The sequence below is a fragment of the Arctopsyche grandis genome, chromosome 12, assembly GCF_051622035.1.
Source record: "Arctopsyche grandis isolate Sample6627 chromosome 12, ASM5162203v2, whole genome shotgun sequence".
Taxonomy (NCBI): Eukaryota; Metazoa; Arthropoda; class Insecta; order Trichoptera; family Hydropsychidae; genus Arctopsyche; species Arctopsyche grandis.
Genome location: NC_135366.1, coordinates 6,690,886 through 6,709,743, shown reverse-complemented (window position 1 = coordinate 6,709,743; position 18,858 = coordinate 6,690,886). Strand labels below are relative to the sequence as shown.

The 18,858-nt window shown below is 37.1% G+C and overlaps 1 protein-coding gene across 1 annotated transcript; it reads right to left on the bottom strand.

The window, feature by feature from the left end:
* Nucleotides 1-4,118: 4,118 nt before the first annotated feature.
* Pp2C1 (protein phosphatase 2C) lies at nt 4,119-17,198 on the bottom strand. Its single transcript, XM_077442003.1, has 7 exons — nt 16,743-17,198; nt 9,731-9,865; nt 9,564-9,655; nt 9,289-9,491; nt 9,021-9,212; nt 8,819-8,940; nt 4,119-7,973 (listed from the first exon to the last, which is right to left on the bottom strand). The coding sequence occupies exons 1-7, from the start codon at nt 17,044-17,046 to the stop codon at nt 5,935-5,937; spliced, it is 3,087 nt and encodes a 1,028-aa protein (XP_077298129.1). The 5' UTR covers nt 17,047-17,198; the 3' UTR covers nt 4,119-5,934.
* Between the last annotated feature and the right edge of the window lie 1,660 nt (nt 17,199-18,858).

Here is an 18,858-nt window from a genome sequence, read left to right as displayed (position 1 = left end):
GGCCAAATTATATAAGTTGTGTATCCCTTTGAAAGCTGACCAACGCCGATCGGCGTTTTGCCAACAAGTCCATGAGCCTGAAATACGCCGATGGGCGTTGTTTTTTGAGTATATAAAAATGGCAAAGTTTGAAAACGATCAGATAAGAACCCAAATTTCTTCCGACTAGAAATCGTAAGTGAAAGTAAGAAGTTAGTAAAAAATAAACAAGAATACTACCCGCTAAGCCTATCCAGGCAGCATTGAAAAGAAATGCATTGCACATGGATCGTGTAATCCGTGTCAATGTTTATAAAGACTAGTTTACACGGGAATTTCTGAATTTATAATCATAGCAGAATTTGTCGACGGAAATCTGAAAAAATTAAATTGTGGCTTGGCATTTAAGATTATGAGCATTATATTTTAACAACAATGAAGAAGATGGAACTAGTTTTAGAAAAATACATTTATTATATTGTTGCAAGATATATTAGAGAGTCTAAACGCACCTTTACAAAACTCGAAATCCTCGACGGTATACATCTGGGGTTTTTTTGGATTAGCTACAATTTGTATACCTGCTTTCTATTGGATTTCTAAATAACTCTAGTTGGAAATATTGGCGAAATTTTCAGCGTGGCGGACTTTCAACAGAAAAGACGTCACCACTCAAAGGGTTATACAACTACATATATGTATATTAAATACAATTTCCAGGATATGGAAATGAAAATGAACATTTATACTTGTATATATATATGTAGATAGATGTCAGTCTAAAGACAACAGTGTCAGGAATCGTTGCATTACATTCCCCGTCCCAGATAGTACTAAATAAAATGTTCACACGTTCACAAGCGACAATTCCGTTTATCAATAAGACAAAATAAAGACATCTCGGCAATGATGTGCGTGCATTTGAAATTGTTAGAAACGAACCAGCGATGCTACTTTTGAACGAATTTGAATCACAATTCCGAACTGGAAAGGCTCGTCGACTCTAGCGTCTAGTACTTTGATACAAATTTTCAATCATTTGACTACATATGTAATAATAAATCCACTCGACACGATAAATCAATAAAACGTTCAATATATAATATATATTTATATAATATATCACTAAGCTTCTTGTTTTGTACTTTTTGATTATGCACATTACCCGCTTTCATATTGGTCTGTTTTTTTTTTTAATTATTTTTATTTAATTAATTTTGGATTCAACTAGATAAAAAAACATCGAACGATTACAAATTAGATTTATATGCTAAATTTTAACTACAAAGTACCAAACGCAATATTCAACCGACTTGAAGGGCCAAATCGCACAGGGCTGAAGATATACATATATAATATACGGAATCGGTGTATTTCATAACAAGACAGTTCTTCGATTGAAATGAGTGATGTGTGTAAATAGATTATCCGTCTACTATTATATGGGGAAATGGCACTAAACAGACGCGTAGTATTATTACACAAATTAACAAACATTTACAAAATACAAACATATTTACATATACATGTTATGCTTTGTTGGTCCATAATCAATAAATGTACAATGAAAAATGTGTTCGGTGTAAAAATATAAGCGATGATGTTTTTCAAACTATCAAATCGTGTGTGAAATACAAACGGCAAGATTACATTTGGTACTATATTATTATATACGTCTATTTATATAGAATTATAATGCATAAACTGTGAGTGATTGTTAACATTAGAACATATTTTGAGAACGAAGGATATTGATTTTTCTTTTACTATTATATTATGTAAATCATTGAACTCGCCATAAATATAATATAATAATTCAATATTTATTATAAAACTTTATATATATATATATGTATTCTATTGAATTCATCATCGTGACAATTTAAATAATCTATATATTATTCAAAAATATAACTTTCTTAATCGGAACGAAAACTAATTGTAAATTTATTCGGTCAAAATACATTAATATGCGTAAAGAATTGATTTTTCAATTACTATTTGTTCAAAATCAAATCACGAAAGCATTAAGTGAACTATATAATAATCCTTATCCTAATTTATAAGACAAATAAATCAAAGAGCGAGTCGAATATCATCAGAAACACGTTATAAAATCCAATAAATTTTGACGAAAAACTTTTGTTAAACTTTGAACACGTATTAAAACGCAGGGCCGCTCTGAGGGGTGATTTAAGGGTGCAGAACACCTGGGGGCCAAAGTCCCAAAGGGCGCCAAGCTCCACAAAAAAAAATATATATAAAATAATGCAAAAAACATGTCGAAATAAATTTGCAACGTCGCCAAAGTCTACGTTTCGTGTGCAAAAAAAGCAGCGATGGCAGAAATGTAATGCACATTGACATGTATTCATGGGGGCCCCATAAAAAAAATATATTGTTTTAGTAATATTTTAGAGGGGGGCGCAAATTTTGGATTTGCGCCAACCACCGTTAGTGCGGCCCTGTTAAAGATAGAAAGAAAAAAAAGATTTTATTTAGTCAACGGTCTACTATCCTTACACGATATAATTACAAACTAGTGCAAACCAATTGAAATAGAATAGAATAAAATAATGATTACAATTACGAATAAATTCATAAACTCAAAATTATGATTGAAAAAATATATACCGAAAAGTATAGATCCACTATTATATCAAGAAAAAAAAAGAAAAGTAAACATTCCATTTACTTCACGGACAAAATTTGAATACAAATTAAAAACTGATGCTTTTTTACAGGGGCGTCGTTTCGGGGGGGGCTGGGGGGGGCAGCCGCCCCCCCCCATAGATTTGAACGGGACTATTCACGTTGTTTAATGTATTATTATGAATAAAATGATATAATAAAATGGTATTGTGAATAAAATGATATTATAATAATAACATTATATTTTTCAACATTTATTTAATGCTAATTTTATATTTTTAATTAAAAAAAAACGTTGAATGTATTTTCAGATTATTTTGTACTTTATTAATATGCGTTTATACCCAAATAGATTTTTTTTAAATTATTTTACTATTAATTTTATTGATAAAAATATACAAATAAAAAAACGATTAAAAGAGACAGTTCAAATTCATATACAACCATTTTTTTTAATATAATACACCCCCCAGAAAGTCATTATTTACTGGTCAAAAATACTGCCCCCCCCCCTGGGAAAAGCTGAAATGACGCCCCTGCTTTTTCAGTTCGGTCCATTGATTCTTCAGATACAACAGCAGATTCATAGTCTCCATATCGTAGCGATGAACTTCATAAGTCCGAAGGTACGACCAACAAAATACCTACACAAAAACATCTAAAAGAAATACATAAAACACAAAACGATTCATTTTCACAATGAAAAAATTTCACACTTAAAAATCAACTCCGTACAAAATACGTCAATGTTAAAAAAAATAAAGACAGAAATGTAACCTTTTGCATCGGCAGGTTTCGAAGTCATTACACACAATATAAAATAATATACATGTACATATATATATTCTCATTATAAAGTATGCATGAGTAAACGTCATATTAATCCACTGCACTGACTCGGCTTGTATTGCACGGTTCATATTCAGTATATATGTATACATGGTGAAGTTTAACCAAGAAGATAATTGTGGCACCGTACATACGAAAAAGCTAAGCTTCCCGATGAGATCAATCGAATTAATATTTATTTATACAATCAATAAAATTCATATATCATATATATATATATTCAATAACGAGCAAAACATTGCAAAAGGTTCTCGTCAATAGCAATCTTACGACATCGTGTCCCACCGAGAAAGTCATCTCAACCAGACCGTGTCCGTCGAAGAAAACTTGCAAAGGCACGTTTTTTTTATTTAAATGTGTATATAATTGATGTCGAAATCTTTCAGCCACACCCGAGATATAAATTAGCTCACAAAAAAATACATGTTTCACATGAGATTTGATTGAACGAATGAAAAAAAAAAAAGTTGTTTATTTTAAATACTACTAAAAAAAACACTTCCGATATTACAAGTATATATCCTCTTCAATAAAAATTTAAAAATAGATTAATTTAAAAACAAACTCTTCTATACTTGCCACCCCTTCTGATGTATAAGAAAATAATTATCATATATTTCTTTATTTAATTTTTTTTTGTCGCTTAATCGATAAAAGGTACACATATTTAACATTTTGACACGTTGTCACAAGACACTTAAGAAATTCATAAATTCAGCAACACGTGACGACGGTGCACAATTTCATATCATTTTTTTTTTTTAATTATTAGTAGCCTAAAACCTAATCTAATTGTCATTGTGTGAAGAATTATAAAATGTAAATACTCAATTTTTTCATAATGAAATTGGCCACCGTAAGGCATTTTAAATTGTACAAAAAGTTTTATGCAAGGGCGAAAGGACAAATTGCAACAATCGTAAACATATATCAATAACCAGTGGCGTAACTACTATCAATCTTTTCAAATAATAACAAAATTGATCATCTTTGCAAAGGATTTACCATGATTTTCTTAAAATTCTCGGGATATTAGCACACATTACTAAACCCAACTTATGTAAGTGCGCTCGATATTAGCGCACATTACTAACCCAACATAAGTGCGCTCGATATTAGCGCGCAGTACAACCCCCAATTAGGGCGAAATCACACAGCAGTGAATGTGGCACGTGGCTATACTTTTAAACATGTGAAAAAAATGATGCACAGATTCATGGGATGGGCAGCACGCGTCGTCCCAAAATGACCCTCTGGACCTTTTTCAGTGAAATTGTATGCTTGTATTCATCCTTGCTTGACAGTGATCGATGACGGTGTATCCCATATTTGAAGAAATGTAGGAGAGCACCCACACGGTGTGCCATTCATCGCTGTGTGTTTTCGCCCTTGGCCGTGCAGGATATTAGCGCACATTGCTAACCCAACTTAGGGCGAAATTACACAGGGAAGAACGGCACATAGTGTGCTTGGCTCCCCGCTGTGGGGGGTCTCCTACATTTCTTCAAATATGAGATACACCATTATCGATCACCGTCAAGCAAGGATAAATACAAGGATACAATTTTACCGAAAACACTCCACGGGGGTGATTTTGGGACGGTGTGTGTGCTGGGCATGTCACATTTTTTTTGCATGTTTAAAACTACAATGTGCCACGTTCCTTGCTGTGTGTTTTCGCTCTTAAGCGCACTGTACAACCCCGACTTAAGCTCGCGGGACTTCTACATAGCTAAGATAACTTTTCTGCCAAAATTGCATCTTATTTAAGATAAATTGATACTTTTACAAACATTAAACCATGATGAAATTTCAAAATTGTATTTAAATTATTTTATTTGTTATGATTCGTCAATCGCTTAGCCGATATATGCTATTTCCATATCGATAAAAAGTACATTGGACACGATAAACGATATGGAAATTTGAAGCAGGTATATATACATATACTGTACCGGTCATTGAAATCCCAGCACCTTTGATTTTACATTTTTTATTTTTTTTAAGAAATATTCGTCCTTGTGGGAACTATGTTTCAATTTTTTAGAATAAATGTTTTGAATTACTTATTGATTTTTTTCTATTGAATATAAAAAATAGTAATTTGTGCGCCAATGTCGGCAAGCTTTAGTCCCACGCGCAAAAACCAAGAAAAGCACAAAAACCACTGATGTATGTATATTAACCAAAATAAAATGATTTGGAAAATATACAGAATAGATATTAATACGAAAAATCTTGTTTTGACAAATAAAATGCCAAACTTTTACATCGAAAGGTACTTGATAAATAAATAATATTGAAAATGAAATACGTAGTTATGCCACTGATATTAATTAACCTGAAAAATAAACTTAAATAACAGCTCAGTGATATCTCTTACAGGAAAGGCAGACGTGTTTGTGTTTCATAAATATTCAAAATAGAAATGATAAATCACATTGCTAAATTAAACTACTTTGGGAATCTTTTACGTAGATTGTGACGCAGAGCTGGCGGCCAAGGCACTCGACGCCGAGGCGTACCTTTCGTCGGGATTGCACCAACACTGTTCCTCGACCGGAGTATAGGCCTACTCTCTTTGTTCGACAGCAACTTAGACGTGCTGCTCATGACGTCCGAGAAATTATTCGAACGCAAGACGCGCTTGTCACTCTTCGAGTTGGGCTTTTTATCGGAAACGGTCATCGGAGTGTCGTGCCGAGGTCTCAACGCTCGCAACGTCAATGCACCAGCGCCGACCTTAGACGGCGAACAGTCACTCTCGACGTGAATCGTCGTGGAATGAACCTCGCCGGTGACGAGGTCCGTCGACGGCGGATCACTCTTACCAAACTTCTTGCTCTTAGATTTAAACTTCGAAGACGCGTCTAAGTCTAATGGATTTTCCGGATCGGGGTTCGAAACAGTCAGTACGAAATCGGCGCTCTTCATCGACTCGGTGGAAGTTATGTCTTGATGCTGCTCGTCAACAGATTTGTGTGCGCTCTTGTCGCCTTGTCTGGTGCGGCGTTTCTCTCTCGGTTCGAGCTCACACGTCCCGCTTCCGCTGTTGCGCCGCTTTGAGGAGTTTAAAGGGACCGGTCTGGGACTCGGGCATACCGGTGTCAGCATGTTTTCCTTGCAGCACTCGGGATTACTCCCCATAGTCGGCTCTCTGCGGCTTCTCGGCGCAGCACCGGCTATTTTCGGCGTGCAAAATGGCTCCACACCGCTCGATTTGTGTCTGGTTATGACGTACCCTCGAGGACAACTTTTGGGCTGAATATCGGTGGGTAATTTATCTAGTTCCTGAAATTTTTTCGTCGGATCTTTAGCGATTGTGTCTGCGGATGGTGATTGAGCGTCTTTGGAACGAGTGACCCGACTAAAAATTGTGTTACTATCAGTCGTCTTCACCGGTAATGTTTTATTCTTAGCGTCTAACTTTTCTAATGGTTTCACAGCCACTGCTGTTATGACTTTCTGAGATTTGACTATATTCTTGTCGACGACCTTTTTAATTTCGACTTTGGGAGTTTGAATTTTACTCAATATCGGCGATAACACTGGAAATTTAGTTTGTACAATAGAAGTTTTTCCCGTTTGTGTTAGCGACTTGGAAGTATGTACGGGTACAGGCACTTTGGAATCTGAGATTTTTCTTGGGACGTTAGACGGCGTCAAAGTTGAACGAGTCTTGTCTGTAGTGAGACGAGTCTGCGGTCGGAGAGTGGGCGTTTGCACAGGGTCATTAGATCTTAAATTTCGTGCAGGAAATGGAGACACGGTACTACCAGGCTTCGTGACACCTTTTGATTTTCTCTTCTTGGGTTTTGGTGGGGCAGTTATGGGAGAACTAGAAGACACTTCATTAATCTGAATAGACTCTTCCTCAGCATCGATCGAATCCTCTGATACAACTTCACTTTCAATTGCAGTCAAACTTTCATCCTTCTCTTCTGGCAACTCTAGTTTTTCTTCAGCAACAAATGTATCATTATCTAACGTGTTTTCCGGCTGAACTTCAGGAACATTTGAAGCAACAGCCAAAGGCTTTGGTAATAGAATAGCTGTCTTATTCAACGACTTGTCCAAATTATTTACATCATTATTATTGTTATTAGAACATTCTTCCACCTGCTGCTGCTCCTCGACTTCGACGTTCGGTTTCATAATCTCATCGTAAACGTGTTGCAGAGAATTTTTGATCTGCGTCTTATTCAATAAACGCGCTATGAAGTAAGACTCGGAAGGATTGCCGTAATTGGTAATGACATGATCTTCCTCATCCTCCTCCACAATGTTTAAATGACACGATTGCGAATACGGTTGAATGTTGGACATAGACGGCAAAGGAATGACAGGATTCGGTGTGTTGATCCTCGGTGGTACAGGCTTGGGCGTTGTATCGTGAGCCGTTCCCGCTTCAGTCGAAGACTTCTCCGAAGGTCTCCGCATCGGTGGAGGCATTGGCGGGTCCGACTTGCAAGATTTGTTAGGTTGCTCATCATCTAAAACAAATATAAAACGTAAATTATCTGCTGAAAGAAATCTATATACGGTACCGAATACCCTTTATTACATTTTGTGATTTATATAATAAATAGACGACGCTATCGTATTGTATAGCTGTATTGTAATGTTTAGTACAAAAATTTAACCATAGATGTCTCCTTGGGGCAACCTGTCATGGCACCTATGGTAGAAATGTATATAATATAATAATGAAATATAAAAATCTCATCTTCAACACGGACTCGGAATAGAGTCCATATAATGAGTTTGAAACCGACTCATTAAATGCAAATATTTTATTTTATTTTTTAACATATTAGCCACAGTGACATTGCAGGTACTCTAACGCGTCACTGTGGCCAGTCACAGAATCATAACATCATAATAATAACTACTTGTTTGATATTTTGATGGAAAAACCATTGACAAAATCAACCATGGGCGTTGCTCCACAACCACTCAACCAGTTAAGCACAGCTTATATTAAACAGGCCAATTTCACCAGCAACCCGATTGAGCAAATATATCGCTCTAGATTTTGGAGACGTTGCCAAGATATTTGTGCGAGCCACAGGAGGAGAAAACAAATCAAATCACGATTCCTCGGGTCCCTGAACTTACTAGGTGTATAAAACTTAAATTCATTAAGAACTTGAGGATTGTGCACTAACCCATTTAATAGCTTAAAAAAGTGCTTTCCCAGAAACATAACAAGACGAGACTCCAATGGGTTGAAGTCTAACGCCCCTAATAGGAATGCACTAAGATATAGCCAAGGATAATAACCATATAATTTCATTTAAATATATCTGAGAAACCTTTATTAAGGTTATGCCTTTACCTCCACACTTGGCGGGCGTCAATGGAGGAGGAAGAGGAGCACGACTCCGAGGCGGACCTGGAGGATCCATCATCACCGTCACAACTGACGTATTATCAGCCCTAACTTTAGTATTAGCCCACCTTCAAAAAAAAAAAGCAAATAAATTAAACAAAAATATAACAGAAACCACAAACCAAAATAAAACCATTCAAATAACAACCTATCGATAGCACTATCGACCAAAATTTTCGAAGGATTGAGCCAACAGTGCGGCGAATATCCGCCGAGTGAGCCCATCTCGTTTTGCTTCTGCGTGGCCATCTCGTTATGTTTCTGCGCTTGTTGCACCAAATGAACGGCCATCTTGGGCGAAATCATATTCCAAAGCCCGTCAGTTCCGAAGATCAAACATCTGCCAAGCATAAACAACACCAGCTCGTACAAATTCGCATACTTAAGACGGCACATCAGTGTCACATCAGACTGACCTGAATTTAGCAGGATCTATAGAGAGAACTCCCACGTCTGGATCGGGACTTACGACAAACTCGTCAGTGGTATTATTATAGCTCCAATGATCACCGAGACTGCGAGCTATCGCCAAGAACGGTATCTCCTCGTGACGTATTTTACCTTTACCTACTACAAATCTATTCCACACAACTCTATATACACCGGATTTCGGCACCACCTGAAACACATCAAACGATCAATACAATATAACATATTAAGTGCAAAATTTTATACATAACATCGACTAGACCTTGCCACCACTAGATTGTATTCGTTGCATTTCCGCAGCGGACTCGGGTTTATGATCCGTGGTCAATGGTTTGGCACACCATTCGTCTTTGCCTGTATTGGATAAATATCAACGTAAGACAGAATACTAAAGAAGTTTTATTTAAAAAAATACGAATCTACAATTACCGTCTACTTGATAGCCGAGTACGATGGCTGAATCGCCGACATGACCTATATAAATTTTTCCGCGTCTAATAAACGCAACACTGGCGGTCGTTCCAGCCGTACTCGGTAGACCGTGTATGACCTTTGGCCAATTTTCTGAAAACAAACAAATTAAAATCAACACACGTATACGAAATTATGCAATCAAACAAATTTTAAAGCGTTGAAAATGCATTCTGAACTCGGTACTAGATAGCAGTATATACTCATAGAAAATTTTATCATAAAACAAACAAACCTCACATACCTTTGCACACCTTTTTAACAAATGGTATTGTTCTATACTTAATTTAATTTAAAACATCACCAAGGACCTCCATAAGATTGTTCAATGCTAGAATAGCAACCCTTCTTAAGAATGCCACTTATGTACTAAAGAACTTCAGCTCAATGTTTGTTTTGGCAGAGTTTACATGAAAGTTATTAAAAGTCCCACATTTTCTTCCAGTACAAAAATAATTACTTTTAATTCGACTTTTCCTGAATTGCTTACTTTTTACTAGAGGCCGCCTGAAAGTTATATGTATATATAAATGTACTAGTATGTCCATACACAAATCAATCTGGCAGTTTTAGTGTACACGAAAGACCAAATTGACAAATGAACTAGTTTATTCATGGACAAACTATTAAGCATAAGTATTCTCAATCGTTTGTTCCATTCTCTATGTATATATATATGCTTACCCTGAGTTGCAAAATTTCAATATTGGAGAAAACGGGAATTATAGCAAGGTTGTAATGATGGTTTCCATAGGATTTCTAAACGTATCATGCGACACTCGGTAAATTTATTCGAAGATGACTTTTGACTGTTAGCACTTAAACTCAAACCAATATGTATGAACAAACTAGTATGTTCATGAACGAACCGGAGTGAACACTAGGACTGTAACATATACATATTTTATTTCATAGAACATGAACACTCGCTTTTACAGATCGCTGCAAAGCGACGAGTGTACTTATACAGATACAATACAATCAATATACACAACCATTTTATACAATACGAATTCATACAAACATCTATGGAGAGAAGTTTTTGCAGCATTTTATATACAACCCGGCGAACCTTAAAACGCTGAATAACTCAAGGTTTGCGAGAGAAACGGGGTGGGGAAAGCCAATTTTGCAGGAACTGCTTCAATGAAAATCAGAAAAATTGGCAAAGTCTGATAAGAAACGATCGACCTGGAGTCACAAACCAAGGTCTGGCCAGCAGCCAGACTAGAGTGCCAGTGGGACTCGAACCCGTAACCATTCTGCTCGAAATCATAATATGCTAACCACACTAGTCCACACCGCTGGTTATTTGAATGATTAAGATAATTAGTAAATGATTTGCTTTATATAACTTTTAAATCATAGCCAGCAGCGTGGCTCGGTCGTTAAGCTTCTGCTTAACACTGAGAGGCGCCGAGTTCGATCCCTTGAGCTGACCTCGATTGAAAAGAATTTTTCTGAGTATATCTGTAATGCTGCTGGTCAGACCAGGATTTGTGACTCCTGGTTGATCGTTTCCTATCAGAGTTTGCCAATTTTCTCTGATTTCATTGTTGAAACGATTCCCGATTAAAAATTGGCTAAAAATCCTTCCTACCCACTATGTCACCACTATTTGAGTATGATTAATGTAAATATTAAAATAAAAATGTATGTACAATTCATAGATGTCTCGTTAATTGTCGAGTTTAAGTCAGTGTCTCGTAATTTAGCGACTTATATAATAAAAAATGCTGTATTGTTTGTAATTTGGCCAGGAAGGCGCATTGGGGTTTACCTGTAATGCCTTCCTGGTATGAAATAAAAAAAAATAATAAATAAATAACAGCCATTTGTAAGTCTGGACCACAATTTTTCAGATAAATCTCATAAACCAGAATACATAAAATGATACCGAATATATTCCGAAAATTTGGCAAAAAAAAATGTAATCCAATCAATTCAACTTGATTTTCAGGACAAAGAAAAAATCAATGTGTTCGAAGTCCATCACAACTGGCCTAACAATTGACGAGGAATCAAAACCAACAGTTATAACAAGCAACGAACGTATCTCGGCAATAAAGCGGGATAATATTGCATAGAAAACTCACAAATACTCTTAGAAACTACTATATTTCCGAGTGCAGTCTATATGAATAAGATTGTACATAAATATGCACTCTACACAACTGAAGCAACAATTTGTCCATGAGACGTACACAAGTTTTCCATTGTTTATATTTTACTTATCTTTGTATGGTTATCTGTAAACGTTTTATCGCATTTTGTTTTAAATGTATCATAAACTCTCTTTAGAATCATTCTTCATTTAAATTATAAGAGGCAACGGGCTAGTTTGTTCAGCAAATATTTTTTCCATAACACACCAAATACTATACTATAAAATAGAAAAGCTCAGAATTCTCCGATTGCATTTACAATATACTTCACGGGTGAATAGTAGGAATACGAATTTAAATTTAAATTGTGAAAAATATGATACTTTTGAGCAAACACAAAACAAAAAATCATCGCAATCATCACTGCTACGGCCGACGTTATTATTTATGACTAACCTTCACAAAGGCACGGATGTTGTGAGCAATATTTACCTTATACAATCAGTATGTCGTGTTTTATACAGGCACCATTGAAATGAATGTTCGCTCACTTTTTATATCATCGTAACAATTGACGGCACTGACAACGGTAACAGCTTGTTTAGCTCACTTTACCAACAAATCCATTAGCCTTAACTAGTCCAGAGACATTGCATAGATGACGGTAATTAGGTACCATTTGCGGTTCAATTTTTTTTTTAACATTTTGATCTATTTATGAGTATAGATATTGCTGCTATATAATTACTTCTACTAAAAACGTTAAGGATTAATTAATAAAAAATATGTAGACATATACATATATAAAAATAAAATAATAATAATCCTTATACAGATAAAAAGTAAAAAATTCTATAAGAATATGATTTCTATTGGGGAAACTATCGACTCGGAGTCACAAATATCCAAATCAGACTCATACAACGTTCAATTCTTTTGAATGGAGATCTAAACATAGCTACATTTCTTGCTAAATCATTTCCACCAGTATTTTTAAACATTATTAAACGCAAAACATTATATATAATATTTTGCGAAATATTTCTCGAAATGAAGAAAAGCAGACGTACATATGCTACTTTCAAACACAACGGCTCGTATGAAAATAATATATGTTCAATACGGTTAACTAAATTTGAACGTCATACATTTTAAATTTTTATGTAAACAATGAGAATTGCACCACAATTTTAATAACCGCTTTCACTATTCATACAAAAATAGAGGACTACTCATCATATGTATACAGTAAGAGTATAAAACGTTGAGCTCATTAACCGGCCGTCTTCTATGGAAGCTTTGGGCGACAAGTCTGTAGCGCGGCTGTCTTCCATAGAATTTCTGAACTTTGCACGGGATTTTGAGGCTTATATGCGCCTATTTCAACTGTTTTAAGGTTCAAAATTGGTTGAATACATTACTGAGAGTTGAATGCCATCTATTCAATTTGCTTAAAATGAATATATACCAGTCAAAAATTAATTTTTTGTGGAACCATACTGAAACCTCGTTTATGTGACGTCACGTCTTCATACAATTATGAAGAATGATTATTTGACAATTAATCCAAAACTACGAGATATATTATGTATTTTATTGTTTAAAATAATACTTTATGTGTTAATTAACATATCTGGTTACTTGAGTAAATATTAAAATCTGTATTTAAGAGGGCTGGACACCAGCGCCTTGTCCATACAAACGTATTAGACTTCTCCCTTCCTCAATTATGGCACTAGAGAAATTATTTTTTTTAATATGCTACGAAAAGAGTCCAGCGTGCTTATTTAACGGTCGATTTAAAAAAAAAATAAGCGCATAGTTGCACAGAAAATATCTTTCTCACACCGATGATGAAACTTTTTTAAAAATTGGTCCAGTTTCGGAGGAGAAAATAGGACAATACGAAACCTCGATTTTGTCAATTTAAAATACGTTTTATCTGGTCGAAGCGCAACTGTCTCATTCACTCAATATATAAATATATTGATATATATTGTCGCATTCACTCAATATATACATATCGAAGAAAGGAACGGTAACAAAATTAAGGTTTCGGGTGTACAGCCCTCTTAAGGTCGAAAACTCGATTGCCAAATTCGCGAAAAAGGTGGCCGCGTACAGGGTTTGTTCGCTATATTTATCGCCGCGGGCAAAGGGTTAAAGAGATTATGATCCATTACAAAATAATAACGAACCCAAACTGTTTACATATGAAGAGTACAACCAAACAAAGAAGTGATGAAATATACATATATATATAAATACATTCAAAGATTGCACATCAGATGACGAGTAACCTTTCAATGTGCTCAGATGCAATTATTAAAATTGAGTTGGTTCTTTCTGGCGAGTTTAATAAGGCAAGATTCGGAACCTATCGAATCTTGCCTTACTTATAAACTCGCCTGAAAGATCCAACTCAATTTTAATAATGACCATTTTAATAATTGCATCTGTGCACATCGAAAGGTTACCCGTCATCTGATGTGCAATCTATCATTCGAGAAGACGAGAATTGCATTCAAAGCAGCCGTCCGTTAATCTGTTTGGGCGATTTTAGAGCGGTTGCACCGCATCCTCACTCAATATATATATATTGATATATATTGTCGCATTCACTCAATATATACATATCGAAGAAAGGAACGGTAACAAAATTAAGGTTTCGGGTGTACAGCCCTCTTAAGGTCGAAAACTCGATTGCCAAATTCGCGAAAAAGGTGGCCGCGTACAGGGTTTGTTCGCTATATTTATCGCCGCGGGCAAAGGGTTAAAGAGATTATGATCCATTACAAAATAATAACGAACCCAAACTGTTTACATATGAAGAGTACAACCAAACAAAGAAGTGATGAAATATACATATATATATAAATACATTCAAAGATTGCACATCAGATGACGAGTAACCTTTCAATGTGCTCAGATGCAATTATTAAAATTGAGTTGGATCTTTCTGGCGAGTTTAATAAGGCAAGATTCGGAACCTATCGAATCTTGCCTTACTTATAAACTCGCCTGAAAGATCCAACTCAATTTTAATAATCACCATTTTAATAATTGCATCTGTGCACATAGAAAGTTTACCCGTCATCTGATGTGCAATCTATCATTCGAGAAGACGAGAATTGCATTCAAAGCAGCCGTCCGTTAATCTGTTTGGGCGATTTTAGAGCGGTTGCACCGCATCCTCACTCAATATATATATTGATATATATTGTCGCATTCACTCAATATATACATATCGAAGAAAGGAACGGTAACAAAATTAAGGTTTCGGGTGTACAGCCCTCTTAAGGTCGAAAACTCGATTGCCAAATTCACGAAAAAGGTGGCCGCGTACAGGGCTTGTTCGCTATATTTATCGCCGCGGGCAAAGGGTTAAAGAGATTATGATCCATTACAAAATAATAACGAACCCAAACTGTTAACATATGAAGAGTACAACCAAACAAAGAAGTGATGAAATATACATATATATATATATATAAATACATTCAAAGATTGCACATCAGATGACGAGTAACCTTTCAATGTGCTCAGATGCAATTATTAAAATTGAGTTGGATCTTTCTGGCGAGTTTAATAAGGCAAGATTCGGAACCTATCGAATCTTGCCTTATAAGCTCGCCTGAAAGATTCAACTCAATTTTAATAATCACCATTTTAATAATTGCATCTGTGCACATCGAAAGGTTACCCGTCATCTGATGTGCAATCTATCATTCGAGAAGACGAGAATTGCATTCAAAGCAGCCGTCCGTTAATCTGTTTGGGCGATTTTAGAGCGGTTGCACCGCATCCTCACTCAATATATATATTGATATATATTGTCGCATTCACTCAATATATACATATCGAAGAAAGGAACGGTAACAAAATTAAGGTTTCGGGTGTACAGCCCTCTTAAGGTCGAAAACTCGATTGCCAAATTCGCGAAAAAGGTGGCCGCGTACAGGGTTTGTTCGCTATATTTATCGCCGCGGGCAAAGGGTTAAAGAGATTATGATCCATTACAAAATAATAACGAACCCAAACTGTTTACATATGAAGAGTACAATCAAACAAAGAAGTGATGAAATATACATATATATATAAATACATTCAAAGATTGCACATCAGATGACGAGTAACCTTTCGATGTGCACAGATGCAATTATTAAAATTGAGTTGGATCTTTCTGGCGAGTTTAATAAGGCAAGATTCGGAACCTATCGAATCTTGCCTTACTTATAAACTCGCCTGAAAGATCCAACTCAATTTTAATAATCACCATTTTAATAATTGCATCTGTGCACATCGAAAGGTTACCCGTCATCTGATGTGCAATCTATCATTCGAGAAGACGAGAATTGCATTCAAAGCAGCCGTCCGTTAATCTGTTTGGGCGATTTTAGAGCGGTTGCACCGCATCCTCACTCAATATATATATTGATATATATTGTCGCATTCACTCAATATATACATATCGAAGAAAGGAACGGTAACAAAATTAAGGTTTCGGGTGTACAGCCATCTTAAGGTCGAAAACTCGATTGCCAAATTCGCGAAAAAGGTGGCCGCGTACAGGGTGTTTGTTCGCTATATTTATCGCCGCGGGCAGAGGGTTAAAGAGATTATGATCCTTTATAAAATAATAACGAACCCAAACTGTTTACATATGAAGAGTACAATCAAACAAAGAAGTGATGAAATATACATATACATATATATATAAATACATTCAAAATGAATTGTCAACGGAGCAAGAATTTTGATACCCATGCATATGTACTAGGACGAAAGGCAACACATACAGGTGATACAATACAGATTGAAATTGGCAAGGTACATATCACATATAAGAAAAAAGGAATACTGACCCAGCTCCTTCCACATGTTCATGTGCGTCATCATGTAGCCGTTGCGGATGGCGCGCAGCACGTCGTCGTCGTCGTCGGACCAGAAGTGCTTCTGACGAACGATGGCCTCCATGAGGTGGTCCTTGGCGTAGGCGGCCGCCTCGCTGCCGCCGTGGCCGTCGAAGATGCCGAAGTAGGCGTACTCGAGGTCGCGCTCGTCCTCCGTCTGCTGGTACGCCACCGAGAACTTGTCCTCCATGTAGAGGCGGCCGCCCTGGCTGTAGTGACCCGTCACGCGCATGTTCACGCCTATCGACGCCGGCATCTTCACTCTTCGACGCGGAGCCGACGCCCCTCTCTTCCGAGGCCCTTGCCCCTTGCCCCTTACCCCTTACGAGTCCCCGCTGTCACCGCGATCGCCCGCTGCCAACTGCACCACTTTCACCAACACCACTCCACTCTCTAATGTTGCCACTCGTCCGCCCAAAGCCGACGCAATGTTGCCGCTTGACGCCCGCGCACACTGTGTTCGCGAACGCGCTACACAATCGTTCGTCGTTTAATTACCTGCGTACGGTAGTGTAGCGTCAACAGTGCGAGCCCTGGTGCAAAGCAAGGGCGTCATTTCAGCTTTTCCCAGGGGGGGGGGGGCAGAGAAATGTTATATTAATACTTTAGTGGACACGACTGCAATTGCAGTCATTTTTTTTTGTATGCTCGTGGAACGGTAAACGGACTACTAGTCATATGTAAACCAGTCCCAGGACAACTAGTTGCTCTAGATCGGTCACATGTGATCACCCGTCACCCTAAAACTGGTCACACACAAAAATTCGATCAATTTTTAATTTTTGAGTGTGACCAGTGTTTTCGTGACCAATTTTCGGGTGTGACCCGTTTTCTCGTGACCAGTTTTAGTGTGACGGGTGATCATGTGTGACCGGTTCACATTTGACTAGTGTTGCGTAAGGGTGGGTGGAGGATCCAAGTAAAAGGCCAACAGTCGTTTCACAGCATTTATTGATGATTAAGGAGATACACGCAGTGTCACTGCTAAGTCCAGAATGAATTATATCGCCTACGTACCGCCTTATAAAGGGTAGATCTCTCAGGACGCCTAATCTGTTTACCTGTTGTATAGTCACGTATTCGGATATGTATTTCCAAGACATTGGGTCTTCCCGTACCGATTCTGAGAACTAACTAATAACGGTCATTGTTTAGCCTAAATGCACTTAGAGTCCAGATATAATCTTTGGAAGTAAGTGCATGCATTTAGTTAACCGATAACAGATATCCGTTGGTCTAAGTACAATTCGCTCAATCCACGGCGTACGTAACACTAGTAATCATCGAACCCGTGGGACACGACTGTTTCTTGGGTCTACCTCACGGGCCCAAATGTGAAACGCCCAAAAACGCAAATATCGGAAGGCAAAGATCGAAAATCGAAAAATATTAAGTCGAAATATCATCAAAAAAAAAAAGGGTGCATAGTAAAATGTACGTACTCACATACCACCCGTATTAATGTGCGCACGTATTCTGCGTGCGCACATTAATACGGGAGGAAAAACCTGTTCCTCTTGTTCCTGTTGTATCCTGCTCGCACAAATTAAGTGAGTATGTACCGTTTACCATGCACCCTTTTTTTTTGATCTTTCGACTTAAGATCTTTTGATTTTCAATCTTTGCCTTCCGATATTTACGTTTTCCGGCGTTTCACATTCGGGCCCGTGACGAAGACCGCTGTTTTTTGCATGCTCGTGGGCAGTCGTGTCATAAAACGTGTTTGTTGCACCGGACTAGTCTGTGCATAGACGCGCGCCTGGCAATTATATAGTTTGTATGCCTGTATAAACTTGCAACAATTACGTCCCCCCACAAACACACACTTTTGTCATTCAATTTCGATGTGCGTGCGTGCGTGCCTGTGTGGCTTTGTAGAAGTGGCTTTAAGGTCTGGCCGCACTATGTGACAATCGAACGAACCGACACTTCACAACAGTGTGAGACAATATTAGGTAAATCGCACTTAAACGACAGATTATGTCAATCATTCGTTCGATACCTCGGATCAAAATGGAGGAAACGAACGCTATTATAGTATCTTTGATATGCAAAGATACTATACTAG